Source organism: Phyllostomus discolor, chromosome X (assembly GCF_004126475.2).
Source record: "Phyllostomus discolor isolate MPI-MPIP mPhyDis1 chromosome X, mPhyDis1.pri.v3, whole genome shotgun sequence".
NCBI classification, from domain to species: domain Eukaryota; kingdom Metazoa; phylum Chordata; class Mammalia; order Chiroptera; family Phyllostomidae; genus Phyllostomus; species Phyllostomus discolor.
In genome coordinates this window covers 76,138,040-76,157,738 of record NC_050198.1, presented here as the reverse complement: position 1 = coordinate 76,157,738, position 19,699 = coordinate 76,138,040, and the positions used below count along the sequence as shown (strand labels likewise).

The 19,699-nt window shown below is 43.8% G+C and overlaps 1 protein-coding gene and 1 long non-coding RNA gene across 2 annotated transcripts; one reads left to right on the top strand and one right to left on the bottom strand.

Moving 5' to 3' along the window:
* Nucleotides 1-3,251: 3,251 nt before the first annotated feature.
* Nucleotides 3,252-5,651, bottom strand: LOC114505512 (putative testis-expressed protein 13C). The gene is made up of 2 exons (XM_036016361.1): nucleotides 3,888-5,651; nucleotides 3,252-3,287 (listed from the first exon to the last, which is right to left on the bottom strand). Exons 1-2 carry the CDS (start codon nucleotides 5,622-5,624, stop codon nucleotides 3,252-3,254), a joined length of 1,773 nt encoding a protein of 590 aa, XP_035872254.1. The 5' UTR covers nucleotides 5,625-5,651.
* A 2,087-nt stretch (nucleotides 5,652-7,738) lies between these two features.
* On the top strand, nucleotides 7,739-17,550 carry LOC118498417. The gene is made up of 3 exons (XR_004900903.1): nucleotides 7,739-7,872; nucleotides 15,040-15,044; nucleotides 17,457-17,550. It is a non-coding gene; the product is annotated as an uncharacterized LOC118498417 (long non-coding RNA).
* The last annotated feature ends 2,149 nt before the right edge of the window (nucleotides 17,551-19,699 follow it).

Below are 19,699 nucleotides of genomic sequence, written 5' to 3'. Positions count from 1 at the left end.
CCACCTCAGTCCGGATTCCACCATCCTGAGTCACTGTAGAGGGTCAGAGTATCCCAGCCCATCCTCCACTGGCACTGTGTCTTGATCCCCATCTATACCCTCATATACCAAAAGCCACCAAGCATACCCTGTGTGTTCCAAGTACACCCGTTTGCCCTTCTAGGAAACCCCACGCTCCACACACCCAGACCAGACCCCGTCCTGGCCTGTAGGCATTCCACAGGGGTTCAAAACAAGAGAACATTTCCTGGTAAGAGGGACTTGGGTGAAAGCACACTGCTGACAAAGGTAAGAACTGGCCGCAGGGATGTGCAATGGAAAGGAAAGTTTGGATAGCTTCAACCTAGAACCTCGGCAGGGATGGGATTGGGGCTCCAGGGTTCCAATCTAGAAACTTGGGTCACACACCTGCGCATTTGGGCCTCCTGACTCCTAGAAGGTAATGGGCTTTGCAACCTGTGCATGTGTATTTCACTCCCCCATTCTGACCCTGGGCGGTCCTGCCCTGCACAGCGTCTGGACGGGACCCTGGTCCCAGACATTTGGCCACAGGTCCTGGTAAAAGGCACCCCTGCACTGTGGTGTTGATGAGGGGAGGGGAGTGGGGAATAGGGTATTGACAAGGATTGGGGTTTGCTTGATAGGTGGTGTGGGCCAGACTCCTTACAGAAGATTCTGGGATGAGGGACCTCTAGCACCTAGGGTACCCAAGCATGAAAGAAAAAATAATGTATTAATTAAAAATAAAGCTTAGGTATAAACTTTCAATTATGAGAGATAAAAGTGTATGTGTGTGGAGATGAAAAAGATCTAGCAACCTGCTATATAACATTGGGCTTATAGTTAACAATGTAGTTCAATTTTACAGTTAAAATTTTGTTGAGGATAGATTTCATGCCATATTTTTTAACCACAATAAAAAGTAAGGCTATAAAACATTATGTAGAGGGTTTTTTTAAGATTTCATTTATTTATTTTTAGAGAGAGGGAAAGGGAGGGAGAAAGAGAGGGAAACACTGAGACAAACATGGATTGGTTGCCTTTTACAAGCCCCCAACCTGGGACCTGGCTGCACCCTAGGCATGTGCCTTGACTGGAAATTGAACCGGGGACAGTTTGGTTTGCAGGATTCCACCCAATCCACTGAGTCATACCAGCCAGGGCCAGGATGCTTTTTAAAAAAAATTATCATGCCTATCTCTGTGTATGAAAGCACTACTCCTGTGTAACATCTAGTGGCAGGTATAATGTGAAGGAATGGGTGAGAAGGTGGAATGGAGATTATAGAATTAAAATAATAAAAATATAAACAGTGGTGCTTCTAGTGGTGGGGATATGGTTAGATCTTTTTCTGTTTTGTATTTTTTCTAAAATGAAATTAAACTACACTTATAGCTGCATGTATAATCAGAGACATCCTCAGAAAATTGATTTCTTCTGTTTCGTATCTCCTTGTTTCTCACTTACATATCTGAAATCAGAGGACTGGCCAATCAGAAGACAAAGCTCCTGCCCAGGATCAGGTATCTCCCTCATTTCAAGTATGGATTTATCCTACAAATAATCCTTTTTTAACCATTTTCACCATTCCAGTCTTTCGGTCTTTACCAGACAAAATTCTTTCATCCCTAAGGAATCTTGAGGAATGCTTTTTGTTCTGTCCCTTCTGCCACCAAGGCTGCAGCCCCTTCTTCCCTACCAGTTTTCTCCATCCCCCACAGGTGCACATATACTAGCTGCAAGTTCTCTTACAGGAAGTGCTATTATTCAAGCCACATCTTCTGACTCTCCTTTTGATAGTGGGAGTAGAAGGGGTTAAATGATAGGTGGTATATTCATTGTGGAAATGGAAATGGAAATTTGAAGGTACTGCTCCTGCATAGGGTCTAGCAGCAGGTATAAAGTGAAGGAATGAATGAGGAGATAGAGTGGAGAAAATTGCTATGATCCTCTACATAGAATAATTTTGCTCTTGCTCTGAGGCTTCCAAAAGATCTCAAATGCCTCCTCCCACCTCCCCTGCACTCTGCTGCTCAGAGAAATACCCATATCCTTCCTCTGTTACCACCACCTTCATAAGTGCCCACAAAGCAGCAGCACCAGGCCCACCCTACCTTAGTAATGGCAAATCACCTTAAATACTCTTTATTCCCTGCCAGGACCTCAGGGAGAAGGCAGGGCCCCTGAATGGAATGGGTGCACACTACATGTAGGTAGACTCGACCTTAGGCATCACAGCTTCCAGCACTGGCAGACACCTCCAACCCCCACTGGCCCAGAGAAGTAGACATGCCCACCTTCAAGTGACCATGTGGACTTGGACAGTGAGAGTACCAGGGATGATCACAGTGGATTGAAGCCCACATAAAAGCTCCCCTCCCTCCCATTCTTAGGTAACTCTGGAAGAGGACAGGCTCTTCAACAGTGAATGACTTTGACCTTTCCTTTACCTCAGTGGGACAAAGGAACCTGCAGATTTAAGCTGCAGCCCTTGAGCAGACTTACCAAGATAGATACTACACAGAAGACAGAGCAGGTAAATGCACACTCTTTATTACTAGTTATAATCAGAAAAAAACCTTGACAAACATTGAACTAGGTGAGCTGGGATATCAAGGAGGAAACTCTAGGACATCTATTTTTCACACTGGAATCTTACCTAACTTCCCACCCCCTGGGCTCCACACTGGCTCCCTCCTTGCTTCCCTGAGCAGCTGCCTCAGGGAAGTGGAGAGCCTGCCTGGAATATACAAGGGGCATTCTCAAGAGTACCTGTCCCAGTCCAGTTCTACTTTTAATCTGATTATTCTTCCCAAGAGAAGCACAAACAGGGTTTTGCTCTTCATCCACTCTTCACTGGAAAGGGACTTAAGATGGAGGTGGCTGAGTCTGAGGGCTAGAGTGTATATCTAACACTCCCTCAAACACTGCCCTTCTTTAAGACAGCATAGGAAGTATATCCAATAATGGTATAATAACTATGTATGGTGCCAGGTGGGTACTAGAAATATTGGGGGGGGGGACACTTTGTCAAGTATATGACTGTCTAACCACTATGCTATACATCTGAAAGCAATATAAAACAAAACTGAAAGTAAACTGTAATTGAAAATAAAACTACTTAACATTAAAAGTTTCTATAAAAAAGAACAAGCATCTCTTCTTCCCTTACTTCCTCTCACTCTTCTCTGCTCCAGCCAGTGGGGTATCTCACTGAAGTGTGGGTCAGTTGGAAAAAAGGTGCGGTTTCTTTAGACTTTTGGGAAATCTTCTAACAGGTTCAACTTCTTCAACAACAATCAAATTCCGTGACACTCAGAAACACAAGATCAGGCCTTTATCTGTAAAACTTGAAAAAGACAAGAAGCAAACATGAATGCTGCAGAAGTTTACAAAGTAATAACAGAATTTTCAAGGAAAAGCAGCCCTCCTAAAATTCAATGTAGTGTGTAACTCTAAAAAACATATGGCTGTTCCCAGCCAAAGACATGGCATTTTCAGGAAAAGGGGGTCAATAAGAAGACAGAAAGGAGTGGAAAGGAGAATAAAGGCTTCATGGCTTCAGTGTCTCTAGTTGGCAACCAATCAGCATCAGCATCCAGAATCTACCACCTGTAAACTTAAATGCAATTAGGAGAAATCCTCTACTCAAAGAGTGTAATACACAAAAGCAGTCCATCTTTGTTAAAATAAGTGGATAAGAATATAAACACATATATTTTTGTATATTCAGAATAAAATGTGGTTAATTTGAGTAATTGGGATAATAGATTATTTAATTTTATCATACTTTTAGTTTTCAAATTTTCAAGTAAAATAGTTACTTTTTGATCAGAAGATCTTAGGAAATTGTTTTTTTCCTTTGGAGTGTTTATATTCTTACTTACCTTCCTGAAATGAGTTTGGCGTGGGTCCGAGCCTCCACTCGAAAATGCCATACTGACTCTCTTGCATTTATAGCAGGACTTGCGCCATAAGAAATTAGCCGCTCTACACCATGGACAGTACCAGTTCTGTAGATTGTAGTATGAGGCAAACACCTCCTGGTGCATGAATTCTGAGGCTCTTACCCCTTTTGGTTGCCCAGCCTTCTGACCCTGAGGCTGTTGTTTCTTTGGACATTTTCTCACAGCGCCACTCCTGCTGCCCGCCAGGGGGTACATCTCCTGGGACATCTCTGGACCTCCTCCTTGGCTGTGGCTTTTGCTGTTCCCCATGGGGTATTTCCCCTGGGGCATCACTGGACCGTCTTGGCCATGGTTTTTGCTGTTCCCCAGGGGGTTCCTCCCCTGGGGCATCACTGGACCTTCTTGGCCGTGGCTCTCGCTGTTTCCCAGGAGGTTCCTCCCCTGGGGCATCTCTAGACCTTCTTGGCTGTGGATCTCACTGCCCCCCAAGGGGTACATCTCCTGGGACATCTCTGGACCTTTGTCTAGGCTATGGCTTTTGATGTTTCCCAGGAGGTTCTTCCCTTGGGGCATCACTGTACCTTCTTGGCTGTGGCTCTCACTGTTCCCCAGGGGGTACTTGTCCTGGAGTATCACTGGATATGCCTTCTGGGAACACACAGGATCTTTGTCTTGGCTGTGATCTGTGCTATCCCCCAGAGAACTTCCCCCCTGGAGAGTCTCAGGATATCCGCAGGGACCATAGGAACTCTGGTCAGTCAGGGGGCCCATCACCTCCTGGGTTCCCACTGCAGTGCTCAGGCCAGGTGAATACATCCCCAAAGGAGGTATCTGGGGTACGCCTGTTCCTGCTGCTGCTGCTGCCATTCCCGCCACTGCTCCTTCTGCTTCCATGACTACTGGTGGTGGTGGTGGTGGTGGTGGTAGAGGTGTCGAGTATGGAAATCCCATTGGGAATGGTGCATGGACTGGGAATGGATGTGGTACTGGCCTTGGCAGAGGCAGCCTAGTTAGAGGCAGCCTTGGCAGAGACGGCCTTGGCAGAGGCTGGTGCATGGCCTGGGCCCAGGCACTCGAGGGCCTTGGCATGTAAAGATCAGTTCCCAGGGATGCCATCTGGGTTTCCAAATGTGGTATGCTGTGTGCCCCTGTAGCTACCACCTCGCCCTGTTCCTCCGCACTCACGGGCCACGCTGTGGCCCCATGTTGCTGCTCTCTTCGCACAGGCTTGATTGCCCGGGGCGGTAGGTTGGCCTGAGCTGACCTCTGGACCTGGTGCAGGCGGTGGCACAACACATCACGCTCATCCATTGTCTCCTGCAGTGTGGCCAGTGCACGTTGGAGACTCGAGGCCACCTGGTCACGCTCCTTGCACAGCTGCTGCAACTGGGAAGCCAGAACCCAGGAAGTCGCCTCGCGCTCCTGCACCCGCTGCTGCAGCCATCGGACCTGGGGCACTTGCTGCTCGCGCTGCCTCGCAGCCACACGCACACTCAAAGCCAGCGCGCTCCAGGTATAAGCCCTCTTGAGGTTATGCGGTACCTGAGGGTCAGTCAGGACAGCCCGAAGCTGGTCCTCTATCTCATTCCAGGGCTGTGAACGGAAGTTAGTATAGAAATCCGGGCCGCCGCCATTACTGAGGACTTCATTATTGATGAAGCTGACCACCTCATTATGGCGGAACCCACTGGTGAAGTCACCGAAATTCACTGCCATGGCTGCTGCAGCCTACCCGACTAACCTTCTCACAGGCAAAGAGGCCACTGATGCCACACCACTGTGTATCTCACCACCACCGCCGCCGCTGCCGCTACCGCCACCGCCGCGTGCTTTGCCGCGCTGCCTGCCGCTCCTTGGAGCTGCCTGCCGCTTGCACCCAAAAGGCTGCGGCCAGCAAAAGTGCACCCCTCAGCACTCTGTTCAATCTTAGTTCAGTCCTACCCCAGTCCTGGCCTCCTCTTACGCCTCTTTCCTCCCTCGAACCTCTCCTTTTCCACACAAAGACCACAGCCGCCTACCGCACTGCTCGAACTCCCGCGAGGCGACTACGTAACACGTCACGGAGGCGGGCTGTGCGTCGCACCGCAAGGCCTTCTGGGACCAACCTTTCTTGGCAGGCTGCCACCTATTTGGTGAACAAGCGGGATACATCAGTATTGAAGCATATCTGTGCCACTAGAGGGCACTGTGGAACTCTTGCAGACACTGAAAGTGATCACTCAGGCACGCAGGGAACTGGAAGAGGACTTCTAACCACATACATACACACCTGGTCTAAAAGGATGAGTGAGTCAGAGGAGGTCAGACAATTTATGAGGGAGGACAGAGTTGAGGCAGAGATCTGGGGTTGCAAGATCCCAGGATTAGAGAGGCTAAGTAGGATGACTCCTTTTAAATGTTTTTGTTGTTATCAATAACAAAAAGAGTTACAGTGATAGGTGTGTTTGGTTTTTGCAAAACATATTCCTCTTGACAATTTTCTTTAGCATTGTAAAGATCTTGCTTCTCTTTTATTTTGCCCTCCACTTTGCCTTGTATGTCCTCTGTTTTCTAAGTGCATGGTCACCATTTCTTTATTCCATTTCTGGACAGGAATGCCAGCCGTCCTGATTTTCCTTTTGAGAGTCTTTTCTTTTGTCTCTTGAATTGCATGTCTCCACATTAGCAGTAAAGCAATCTTCACAAGGATCTTTTTGTGTCTCATCATCTCTCTCACTTTGGGAACTAACAAGTATATCTTGCCCCTGGGATCAGACCTTCCCTATCCACTGAGTCACCTGAGAGAGAAACCTGGAAATCAGCAGACTATTCTTTTCATTTTCTTGATAGTTTTCTTTGCTGTGCAAAACCTTTTTAGTTTCATATAGTCCCATTTATTTATTTTTTTTGTTTCCTTTGCCCAAGGAGTTATATCAGTAAAAAATTATTACTAAGAGAAATGTCTCATATTACTGCCTATGTTTTCTTCTAGGAGTTTTATGGTTTCAACTTTTATATTGACAACTTTAATCCAGTTTGAGTTTATTCTTGTATATGGTATAAGAGGTTGGTCTACTTTCATTTCTTATACTTATCTGTCCGATTTTCCCAATACCATTGTTTGAATAGACTACCTTTACCCCATTGTATGTGTTTGCCTTCTTTGCCATGGATTAATTGACCATATAAGCGTGGGTTTATTTCTGAGCTCTCTATTCTGTTCCATTGAGCTATATGTCTGTTTTTATGCCAGTACCATGCTGTTTTGATTACTATGGCCTTATAGTATAGTTTTATATCAGGTAACGCGATTCCGCCAACTTTGTTCTTCTCTCTCAAGATTGCTGTGGCTATTCAGGGTCTTTTGTAGTTCCACATAAAGTTTTGGATTATTTGTTCTAGTACTGTGTGATATACCATTGGTATCTTGATAGGAATTGCATTGAATCTATAGATTACTTTGGGTGGTTTGGACATTTTAACGATGTTAATTCTTCCAGTCCATGAACACAGTATATGCTTCCATTTACTTATATCTACTTCTCTTCAGTGTCTTATAATTTTCCAAGTACAGGTATTTTACATCCTTTGAAATTTATTCCTAGGTATTTTTGTATGCAATTGCAAATGGGGTTGTTTTCTTAGTTTCTGTGAGAAATAGAGGCTGGAGGAACCGGATGATCTGATCCAAGTGCCTTTACTGATGCCGTGCTTACAGGTAGGCTTAGTCGGAATCAACTGCAGCCTCGGGAGAAGGCAGGAATGTTTTTTTTTTTTTTTTTAAATAAAAGTGTGGAATTTGAGGGGACAGGAGAGGGGTTAGTTTCTTGTTCTTCCTTGCCGGTACCTCAGGGTTTCAGGATGTGAACCAGGACGATGGGTTGGGTAAAGGGCTGGGCTGTTCCCAGGTATAGTCGGGTGAGGCTGGTGCCAGATGTCTATTGTGCACAGTGGGTGAGAGTTTCGATTAAGCCGCAGGCTACAAGTGAATCCAGATAACTGAGTCATGAACAGTCCAATGGGTTGGAAAAATGGCCTGCTTGGGTCATGAACAATCTGACAGGTTGGAAAACTGGCCTGACTCTTTCATCCCACACTGCTTTTTATTCTTTTTTTCCAACGCTGGGAGTAAATGAATGAAGGTCTGTCTTCTGGAACTGCTTCCTGCTGAGAAAGGTCCTAGAGCTGTCCCTAAGTCATCTCCATGAGCTGTGCTTGTGCTTGTCCTTGCTCTGGTTGGTAATATTGCAGGACAAGTACTGCCCCAATTTGTTTTTTGAACTGCTCCAGCCTGGAAGATATAAACTTTACAAGAAGGTTAAAGATACATTGTGTGAGCATAAAGAGGTCCCAGAAAAGGCAGTACCCAGGTTATGCCAGACAGCTAGGAACTAGGATTTATTGAGGGACTTAGACTTTTGATTTTAGATGAAGACTTTAGTATACCCTGAATATTTTATTGGGCCTGGCCTGATTTGTTAAACGTAGAAACAGCACTCTTTGAAATACAGACATATCTGTCCTTCTGATGCTGTGCGTAGGTCTAGAGCTCCCTGATTTTGAAGGGCCACCCCTGCTATGGAGTCTAGTTGTCCCTGGGGTGCAGCTAGGGTTTCTCCCATCTTGGGAGTACCTCTGCTGTTTGTAGAGATAATTGGTGATGAATACTTAGGGAGGTTCCACCCACTGCAGCCTTAGCTGCAGAGAGAACTCCTAGCAATGCTATTACAGGGAACAACGGGCTGCCCCTTTTGAAAAAGTGTCCCTGTCCCCTGAGGAGAAAGGGGAATGAGGCATTTTCCCATGTGATGGATAATGTCAGGAAGAATGTCCCCCAGGGATCAGATCCCTGTCCATTTTGGGGGCAAAGCCCAATAGGCCCCTGATCCACAAATCTAACATACCCCCAAAGAGTGGTGGATTTTTGCAGAAATTTTGTATTCTGTGATCATACTGGGCTGGGTTTCTATTGAGACATATCTACTGTTAACTAGTGTTCTAGTCCTGAGGTATTTGGTGCCCCAGTATTCAAGTCCGTGTGCAGCTAGGGATGCTGTGACTAGGGGGTCAATGATGGGATTTTGGAGGGGTTTGTCTATAAATTCAGAGTAGATAGAGCCCCACTTTTTCCCATAATAAACTGCCACAGTGTGATCTCGGTACCAGGGGAGACAGTCCTGGTCCTCTTGGGAAAAAAGGTTGAGGAGGTTAACTTTTCTGTCTGGCCTGCCATTGCAGTAGGTAGATGTCTATGTCACGATTGTGCCAGTGAGAGTCGCAGGTCTTGGGAAGCAAATATATAAGAAAGCCGTTTCATCTCCAGGATTTTGGATTCCACCCACCCCAAGGTTTGGTAACCAGGTTAGAGAGAGTCTCAAGACATTTCTGAGAGGGGGTTGTGAGATTGTAAAGCTCTGTTGGCACTGGCTTGGGTTAAGTGAGCCAACTGGGGTTCATTTACTCCTTTGACTTATGATGCAGAAGGGGTAGGTGGCATGTAAGTGATTAATGATGTGAAAGAATAGGAGGCCCTTATAAGAGTGCCAGTCATGGGTGAGGCCCCCAAGCATTTATGTGGGTGGTTGTTGAGTCAAGATTGTAAGAGACATTACCCCACTGACCTGGTGGTAGGGGCTGGGCATACCCCCAGCTACAGGTGGAGAGGCAAAGCCAGCAGGAGTGATTTAACTTTAGGGAGTGAGTGATATGGAGAAAGAGAAGGAAAATGTCCTGCAAGTTTCAAGGAGAAAGAATTAGTATTTATGCATTAAGCTTGGTGAAAATGTGTCTTCTAAGAACTGGTGTAGGGCAACAAGGAAGGACCAAGAATGAGAGAGTAAATAAGTGGTCCTCTAGTGAGTAGGGTAGGAGAGGGGTGGGTAATGGTTGTGAGCCTATGCCATCGACTCCTACTATAGAAACTAAGGAATGGATCCTTGGCCCATATTCAGGGAGAGCTGAGTAACTGTCCCCCATATCAAAGAGGAAAGAGATTGGCTTACCTGCTGCTGATAAAGTTACCCAAGGTTCCATCCTGTTGATTATGATGGGGCCATGTGCAGTTCCCAGGCACCACCAATCTTCTGCACTAACCAGGAGTCTGATCCAAATGGATAACTGATACCCCCTTGCCTTGAAAAGCCCCGGGGCATTTGGACTTCTAATGGCCCTCTAGTTTGTACAGCAGCCACAGCCCGGAGTTTTGGCATTGTTTGCCCCAATGCCCAGGTTTTCCACACTTAAAACTGGTCCCTGGAAGGCTTTTTCCCATTTGTCTTGAGAAATCTCAGGTCTGTTTTAATGCTGAGGCAAGCAGCTGGTAGGCCTAGTTACAGGACTTGACCTTAGCTTCCTCCATTTGTTTTTGCTGCTGGGCCTTCTCCTTGCCTTTGTTATTGAAAACTTTAAAGACTTGATTAACTAGCTCCTTGTAGCTAGTTTGAGGGCCTGCGTCTAATTTTTGGAGCTTTTGGTGTATGTCTGGAGCCGATTGGGAGACGAAATGCATATGGAGGAATAGGGTGCCCCCCGGGAAGTCTGGGTTCAGATTAGTAAAACACTGGAAGCTTCCCGAAGTCTAGCAAGAAAGGCAGCAGAATTCTCAGTCTGCTCCCTGGGAGATTTCCTTTAGTTTGTCATAGGTGACTGCCCTGTGTGCAGCAACCTGCAGTCCCGCTGCGAAGCAGGTTATGTGATTGCGGGAATGTCTGCCCTCTTTCCCATCCTGATAGTCCCAGTTAGGGTCTTCATGAGGGACAGCGGTGGCTCCTACTGGTGCACTGGCAGGGTCTTACCTGGTTAGGGTATCAATGTGAGCCTGGATTGCCAGCCAAACACATCCTTCTCCTCAGAGAAAAGACAGGTGGAGAGTATGACATAGAGGTCTCGCCAAGTGAAATTGTAGGAGACAGATACTGAAATTCTTTGAGAAAATGAGTGGGATCAGAGGAAAAGGATTCTTGGTATTGTTCAAATTGGGAGAGATCTGAAAGGGAGAAGGGGACGTGGTCTCAGATGGGTCCTTCTGGTCCTGCCACCTCCAGGACAGGCTGAGGTCTGCTGGACCTAGGCCTGTGAGGGGACGGAGGTACAGGGTCTTAGGTGGAGAGGAGAGGCAGGGAATTCATAGTCTGTGGTTCTGGCCCCGGCCTTGTCAGATGGAGGAGGAGAGGATGCATAGGGAAGGAGAAGATAGTCCTTAGAGGGATCAAAGGATGTTTCTGTTGGGGTGCTGGGAACAGATGGACAGTGCTGGGAAAGAGGAGAGCAGAGGAGAAGGATTTGGTAGGTGGAACAGGTCTGGCATAGGGAGGGGCACCTGCGCAGCTCAAAGAAGGCCTGGACATATGGGACCTCACTCCACTTGTGGAGACACTGACAGAAATTGTCAAGGTCTGTGAGGATTTGAGGGTTGAGTGTCCCATTTTCTGGCCAGATGGACCCATTTTCCAGCTTATATTGAGGTCAGGCCATGTTACAGAAGAAAATAATTTTCTTGGGTTTTAAGTCCATTTCTAAGCCCACATCTTTCAGACTTTTGAGCAGACATCCAAAGGGAGCATTGCAGGGAGGCAGTGACTGGCCCCCACCCACTATGAAGAGTAAGATTGAGAGGGGAGAAAGGAGCAAGCCCAGTCTCTCTACCCTAGGATAAACAATGGGACATCTCACCCTTTAGTGTCTTAGTGTCATGACAGAGAAAGGGAGGAGGGAGGCATTTCATCTTCCTTCTACTCCCAAGGGTCCAGGACCCAGCAGGCAGTCACTCTGACCCAGCACTGGAATTTTCAAAGCATTGTCCAGGACAACAGCAGAATAGAGAAGAAGAGTGCCTAGATGAGGGAGAGGGATATACTCCTTACCCTAGCTGATTTCACCAGTGTGGATACGGAGGAAGCGGGTGATCTGATCCAAGTGCCTTCACTGATGCTGTGCTTACTGGTAGGCTAAGTCGGGGATGGACTGCAGCCCAGGGAGGAGGCAGGAATTTTTTTTTAAAGAAAAAGCTCAGGGTTTGTGAGGGGATAGGGGAGGGGTTAGTCTCTTGTTCCTGGTTCAAGGCTGGCGCCTCAGGGGTCCAGGATGTGAGCCGGGACAATGGGTTAGGTGATGGGCGGGCTGTTCCCAGGTACAGGAAGGTCAGTCTGCCCACCAACCATTGTGGCTGGCGCCAGATGTCTATTGCAAGGGGTGGGAGAGAGTTTCGATTAAGCCACAGGCTATCAATTGAGTTGAGATGACTGAATCATGAGCAGTGCAGCGTGTTGGAAAACTGGCTTGACCCTGTCAGTTTCCTTTTCTGATAGTTAAAAAATGTAGAGTAGACTGAGGATTCACATTACAGCATTTAGGCTAATTTCATATGTTAAATCATCAGAATGATATATAGGCTGTGAACATTTAACTGTATTTTAAAAATGAATTTAGTTTCTAATATTTAATGCCAAAAATGCACAAAAAAACTAGTTTCTTCTAATGTGAACTTTCTGTGGTATTTGACTCTATTGACCAGTCTCTATTTGAAATTCAATCCTCCCTTTTATTCTGTGACACCAAACTGTAATTCATTTTTCTTGTTTCTGGCTTTCTTTTCAGTGTGGCATTACCCCCCACTACACTCGAAGTATTTAACCCTTTTTTGTGCCATACACCCTTTGATAGTCTGGGGAAGCATATGAAACTTGTGTCAAAGTAGCACATTTAAATGAATATATAAAAAACAAAGGATTGCAAAGAAACTAAATATATTAACATATAGCTATCAAATTATTTAAAATTGTGACATAGTAGCCCTGGCTGGTGTGGCTCAGTGGTTGAGTGCCGGCCTACGAATCAAAGGGTCTCAGATTCGAGTCCCAGCCTAGGGCACATGCTTGACTTGTGAGGCAAAAATAAAGCTGTTGCCCTGGCTGGTGTGGCTCAGTGGATTGAGTGTGGGCCTGTGAACCAAAGGATCACTGGTTCGATTCCTAGTCAGGGCACATGCCTGGCTTGTGGACCAGGTCCCCAGTAGGGGGCACGTGGGAGGCAACCACACACTGATGTTTCTTTCCCTTCCTTCCCGTTTCTAAAAAATAAATAAATAAAATCTTTAAAAAAGTAAAATAAAATAAAATTTTGACATAGTAAAATATATTTTATTAAAGCATTAAGTAAGAAGATCTATTGGCAGATTTAATAACTATTCTAATTTTGAAGTAGTGACATGCCTGACATTTTGAGACATATGGAAGAACTAAATGTAATTGCTCCTAATGAAAAAGTGCTAGGTAATGCTAATACAACTGTGGGTTTGTTTTTTTGGTTTTACTTATGTTGATAATCGAAGAAAGTGTTAAATTTCCATAACAAAGTAATGGAAATAAAGAAGTAATAATTTCTCAAAAAAATTCGTGGACACCAGATACTTGAATCTGCATGTGGTAAGATTATGTAGAACTTCACACACACATGCATATCATTATAACACGTGGAAAATCTGAAAAGAATCAGCTGACTGTATAAATGTTAATATCTTGGCTATGATGTTATACTATAGTTTTGCAAGATATTGCCATTGGGTGAAATTGGACAAAGTTTACATGGGACTTTTCTGTACTGTACAACTTCATATGAATCTACTATTGCCTTAATAAAAATTTCTGTTAAAATTTCATACTCCAAGTTAGCAACCTTAGCACTATCAAGGTCTTGATGTAGTGTTTTCCAAAGTGTTCTTGAAGATGTGTTCCATGGCATATGAAAGGTATTGGAAAGCCAAGAAACAGTTTTTATAAATCTTCAACTCAGATTTGTTCAAGTGTACTTTTACATAAAAAGGGGAAAAACGTTTTTTATGGAATACTTATTAGTATCTCAGATGGACTTGCATTTCACTTTGAAGGTGCTTCCTTGTTCATCACAGGACCTTGTCAGCCCTTATCACCATAGCCCATGAAAAGCATTTGAAACAGCATTTGAGTTAGGACAATGATTTTCAACTAGTGTGCTGCAAAAACTTTTTAAAACATGCAATACCTGACTATTTAGTCAGGGGCACTGACCTCTTTTCCCTCAGGTTGTCAAATAAAAAAATGACAACAGCCAGCACAACAATAGCTGTCTAGTATGAATGAATCAAAATTTATACCTAGGGTTTTTTTTTTTTTGTCAAATCAGCAACAAGTATAATATATTTTTCCGTGTGCCGCAGAATTTTAGTAATTAGTTTATGTGTGCCACAAGATGAAAAAGGTTGAAAATTGCTGAATTGGGATATTGCAGCAGACTGTTACCACTCTCTCATCACTGTTTTTGAGCAACATGGTTTTACTTTGGGGTGCTCCCTGTTTGAAAGGATAAAGCAGCCAGGTGGAAGGGCTATGTGGGTGTCCTGTAACACTTTCACAGCATTATTTTCCTTTGTAATTCAGTGAGCTGTATTGAATTGAAAATAAACCTGTCAACAACCAAAGCAAAAAATAAATAAAAATGTTCCAAGGAAAAAAAGAATCAATTTAAAGAAACACAGCACAAAAATAAAATGAATAAATATACTGTCACCATGAGATCTGAACAGGACTATTTTCAGAAACGCATGAACATAAACTCACATTTGAAGAAATTGAGGCCTGCTCATTTAAATATTTCTAGAGAAGGCACTTGTAGGTTGAGTTCTCTTCAGTATATCAGTCCTTTTCAATCTTTCTTTCCTAACATTTCTGAGGGGGTGCTCCTTTGTAATGATTATAAGTGCATTCAGTTTGATGCACTACAGTGTGGTGAATAGAGCACTCAGCCTGGAAAAATGCAATGAGGATTTCAATCACAATTATGCTACTTACTACATGACCTTAGGCAAGTCATTTTGCCTCCCTTGGACTTCTATTTGTGTTTTGCTGTCTACATTCATAACTTAGAGAGAATAAAGTTTAGACTAGCTGTTCTCCAAGGAACCCTTTAGTTATATAGAAGCAATAGTCCTGAGCTACTATACAAAATATGCATTGTGCTCAGATTTAAAGAATAATTGCTAACATTAAATGAATCTTGCTACGCAACAACTTTTTGTGTGTTTTACATATGTTATCTATTTTGGTTCTCGCTTAAACCCTATGAGGTAAATATTACTATTATCACTGTTCTATAAATATAAAAACTGAGCCAAAGACAGGCCAAGTAACTTCCCCAGTGCTATGCAGCTAATGAGTGAAAAGAAAGAGCAGGGATCTAATCCTAAGTAATCTGTCTTCAGAGGCTCTGAGATTAACCAAGGTATTGAAAGGGAGCAGAATTTGCAGATTCAGAACAGGATTCTTTGGCATGTCACTGTAAGAAACGTTCAAACCTGTAGAGAATTTTTATAAAAGTTTATTGGAGCCAATAAAAGAAGCCAGTAAGAAGATTACAGGAAGGTGGGAGAAACCAAGGCAAGGACTGGGTGAGATGATGGTTAATGTTATGTTATTTGCAATCTTGAGGGTGGTCACATTTTAGAAGGAAGGGTCTGAAAAGAGGCATTTCAAAAGTATGTTAAACTAGATGCACAGGAATATTGGACAGGGCTTGCTTAAGGCAAAAACAATCCTTTTAATAAAGAAACTGTATGCCTGGGGTGTGACTACTTACCATGACCTGTCTAGTTAGGAATTTTATCATCAAATCACCCTGTGAGATAGCTTTTTTCATCCATGGGCATAAGGGTTATGTTAAGCTGGTTATTTTTTAAAAACAGCAGACACAGGAGATGTTCAGAAAACCTAGTAGAAGTTTCCCTTTGTAAGGGACATTTACATTTAAAAAGAAAATCTCCATGTGTAAGAATGTCTCCCTCTCCACACCACATAGGGACAGATGACTCTAGATATACTCATCAATAGAGAAGGTATGACCCAAATCTGCATAACAACTATATCCTTGATTGCTGTGATTTTCCTGACAGCCTCCCAAAACTTGTCTCACCCCTGCCCCCACACCTTCTTTCCTCTATTAGCTGGAGATGATATTTAAGGTGGCAGTTTGGGCCTTTTCAGAGAGTGACTCGGGTTTTCTCCTTATCTCCTTTTCTCCTGTTATTAAACTTCTGTTCGTTTTTCTCCTATTAATCTGTGTTTTGTTACAGAGGAGTCTCAGCCTAGAACCTAGAAGGGTAAAAGAAAAATTATTTTTCCTCCCTATAATATGAGTATGAAAGTAACTGAAGAAATAAATACTCCTACAAAGAGAAAAGATGGGACAAAAACATAGACTAAGGAAAAAACTCCAACTATTCTATTTCAGTGGTTATGATAGAGCACACAGCTATAGGGGCAGGGGCAGAGCAGGAACAGCAGGCCAGGTACAGAATGTCATCAGGGCAGAAAGTCTCAGGTGCCTAACAATGAGAAAAACTAGAGAAAACAACTATTATAGGCTAGGACCTCACCCACGAGGTGATCTTTCCTTCTCAATATGTTGCCAGTCATGCTGAAACCAGAAAAGCCAGCATTGGTGCTGCCGGTCACCTACCAGACCCAATAAGCAGACACAAGGATTGAATCTTTATGGATGCTTTATTAGGTGGCCAGTGATCTGAGAAGACGGTTGGTTTGCACCCTAACAGACCACCTTAAATTCCACTTTAAACTGATCCTATTTATACGGAGAAGAAAAGTGTAGGTAAGGGGTTTGGAATTCAGGAAAAGTTAATCTGGCAAAAAGCTGCAGCATTCTTTCATCTGTGTCCTGAGCGGTGGGCATCTCTCCCTGGAGCACAATGACTCAGATGCCATCTTGACTGCTTGCTGTCTTCCTGAGGCACGACGGTGGAACTGCTTATGGTCTCCTGGAGTCAAGGTGGGTCATATCTTCAGTTCCTGAAACAATAGCTTTTTATGTACATTGATTACTAAGGTTATTAGCTATTACCTAAAACTAAAAAATTTCCGACATTTGATTCCCCATCAGTGCAGTTTAGATGCCCTTAGAGGAGGAACAAGGGGCTGGAGAATAGCCTCATAAGACTCCCATACAAGCCTTTTGCAAGACGACTCCTTAAGCATTAAGCCCACAGGACAATGAGGGTCGGACACACATCAGATAATCTTAGGAACAAAGCCTCAAGCCTACTGACCAGAGAGACAGAGTTTTGATCAAGCTAGAGAAAACAACTAGGCCTCAGTTGTGTTTCAGCTTCGAGCCCAGAGGACCTGCAAAACCAGACAAAGCAAGGCCACGGCTGTCATCAGTGTTAAAATTGTGTGAGAAACACAGGTGGGAGGGACCGGGTGACCTGATCCAAATGCCTTTATTTGATGCTGCAATGAGAGGTGGGCTTCAGCACCAGGGGAAGGCAGGAATGGGGTTTTCAAAAGAAAAGGCTCAGGGTTTGTGAGAGCATAAGGGAGGGGTTAGTCTCTTATTCTTCCAGGCGGGTGCCTCAGGGTTCCAGGATGTGAGTTGGGACAATGGGTTAGGTGAAGGGCTGAGCTGTTCCCAGGCACAGGAGGGTCAGTCTGGCCACCAGCCATTCTGGCTGGAGCCAGGTGTCTATTATGCAGGGTGAGAGAGTTTCGATCAAGCCTCTGATCAAGCCTCGGGCTACCAAGAGAGTCGGGACAACTGAGTCATAGGCAGTCCATAAAGTTGGAAACTGGCCTGACTGGGTCATTAGCAGTCTGGGGGTTGGAGATCTGGCCTGACCCTTTCAATCAGGACCAGCTGCAATGACTAAGGACCCTAGTGGTGACCAATGAAGTAGAGACCAGGATCCTAAAAGGGCACACCTGGAAAGCTGATGCATATTCTGTTCAGATTCTGCCCTGAGAAGGCCCCTCAAATCCCCCTGTTTAGGAAACAGATAAAACCCCTTACAGCATGGGGCCCAACTCTCTGTCTCTTTCTCTCTGTCTCTCTGTCTCTCTCTCTCCCCTCCCTCTCTCTTGCATGCCCATGCCTTCTTTCTCAGGTGTGTACCTTTGCTTTCTATCTCCTAAGTATCAAGCGCCCTTTTTTTTTGCCTCTGTAACTTGTGTCCTGAGTCCACACAGCTCAATTGGCTCACTTCTTCTATCTCTGTGACTTTCTAAATGAACTTCTAGAGTTATTGGCTCTGAATTCTTTCCCAGCCAAACTCAAGAACCAAGGTCTAACACATCGCCAGTAACAGTTGCACAGTGCATATGTATGTCAAGACCTTGAGTGGTATTACACAGATGGAACAATATGAAGCATTCAGGAAGCTGTTTTGCTGTGCTGAAAGTTATCCAGGAAAAGAAAGACACTAATAAAGAACAAACGTTTAGTGGTCCCATATCCTTATTTCCTTGCCTATGCTCAAGAAAATAAATCAATGTGTTGTTGCAACAGCTTATGGATAAAATGCTTTCCTTTTGCTGTATTGTTTGTAACATATAAAATAAAGCGTGAATGCTCCACAGATAAAGAATGCTCACCTGTATGCACATAAAAACCTTAATAGTTTGCAATGTGTTGATGAATAATTGTATAATAAAGAATTTGGTTGGGCATTTTCCTCAATTCTGGGGAGGTAACTTCTAAATTCTTGGAATATCCAAATGTGAATAATTTCTTTCTTATTCCTGTAAAGCTTTGATAGTTTATGCTAATGAGGTGACTCATAGTGGGCTCTCATAGAATTTAAGCTTACTGGGATGACTTAGGGTAGGAGCTGAAAACTCCAGAAAGACCAGCTATGTGTTTAGATGTTGGGCACTTTAAACCATGTGACCTCTGGGAAGGTAAGGGTAGCTGGACATTGAGTTCCATCACATGGGCAGTGATTCAGGGAATCGTGCTTATATAATGAAATTCCAATAAGAAGTTTGGACACTGAAGCTCAAGTGAGCCTCCCTGGTGAACAATACGATATGCAGGAGGATGACACATCCTGACTCCACTGGGAAAGGACACTAGACTCTTCTCGTATGGGCCCCTCCCAGATCTTGCCATATGCATCCCTTTTTTGGCTGGTCTTGATTTGTATCCTTTTAGCTATCATCAACTGTGCTTATAAGTATAGTACTTTCCTGGGCTTTCTGAGTCATTCCAGTGAATTATTGCACCTGACATAGTAGTGGGAAATTCTGAATTAACAGCCAGTTGGTTAGAAGTGTGCATGGCCTGGGAAGCCCCAAGCAGGTGGCTGATATCGGAAGTGAGGCCAGTTTGGGGAAAATTGCTCCCTTAATCTGTGAAGTTTGGCATAACTCCAGGTAGTTAGCATCAGGAGTCATTGCAATAGTCCAGTAACAGCTGACTTAGAGTGTAACATCAGAAATATTTTAAAGAAGTTGACCACTGCAAATTTCCATATCGCCTCAGGTTACACAAACAGCTCTTAATGTCATATATGTTTACATTTTTTCAACACCATAAATCATAACAATGTTGAACTCTAAAATGACAATTTTAGAGTAAATCATTAAACCAAATGATAATCTATGAGATCATATATTTCATTGCACAAAGCTGAATTTCTTCATGTAAACCAAGGCATTCACTATTTCATTTTCTTCAATAAAATCAAAGCCTTTCAACCAAGATTTTTCATCACACTGATAAACTGATTATATCCATTGGCCCTTATGTCAGCATTAGACAGTAATTTTCAAAACAAAACTTATTTTTTGTCAGAGTCTAAATCTAAACTTTAATCTTCTATTTCTATTCTTCAAACTCAACTGAGTGACATCAATATAGTTAGAAAAAAGTCTTAATGTATCACATGCAGGTAATAGTGTTATATTTCCAAAACATTTCAGTTCCACAATGTCCAGACATGATACTGAAACCGGTTATCCAAAAAAAAAAAAAAAAAAAAAAAAAAAAAAGGC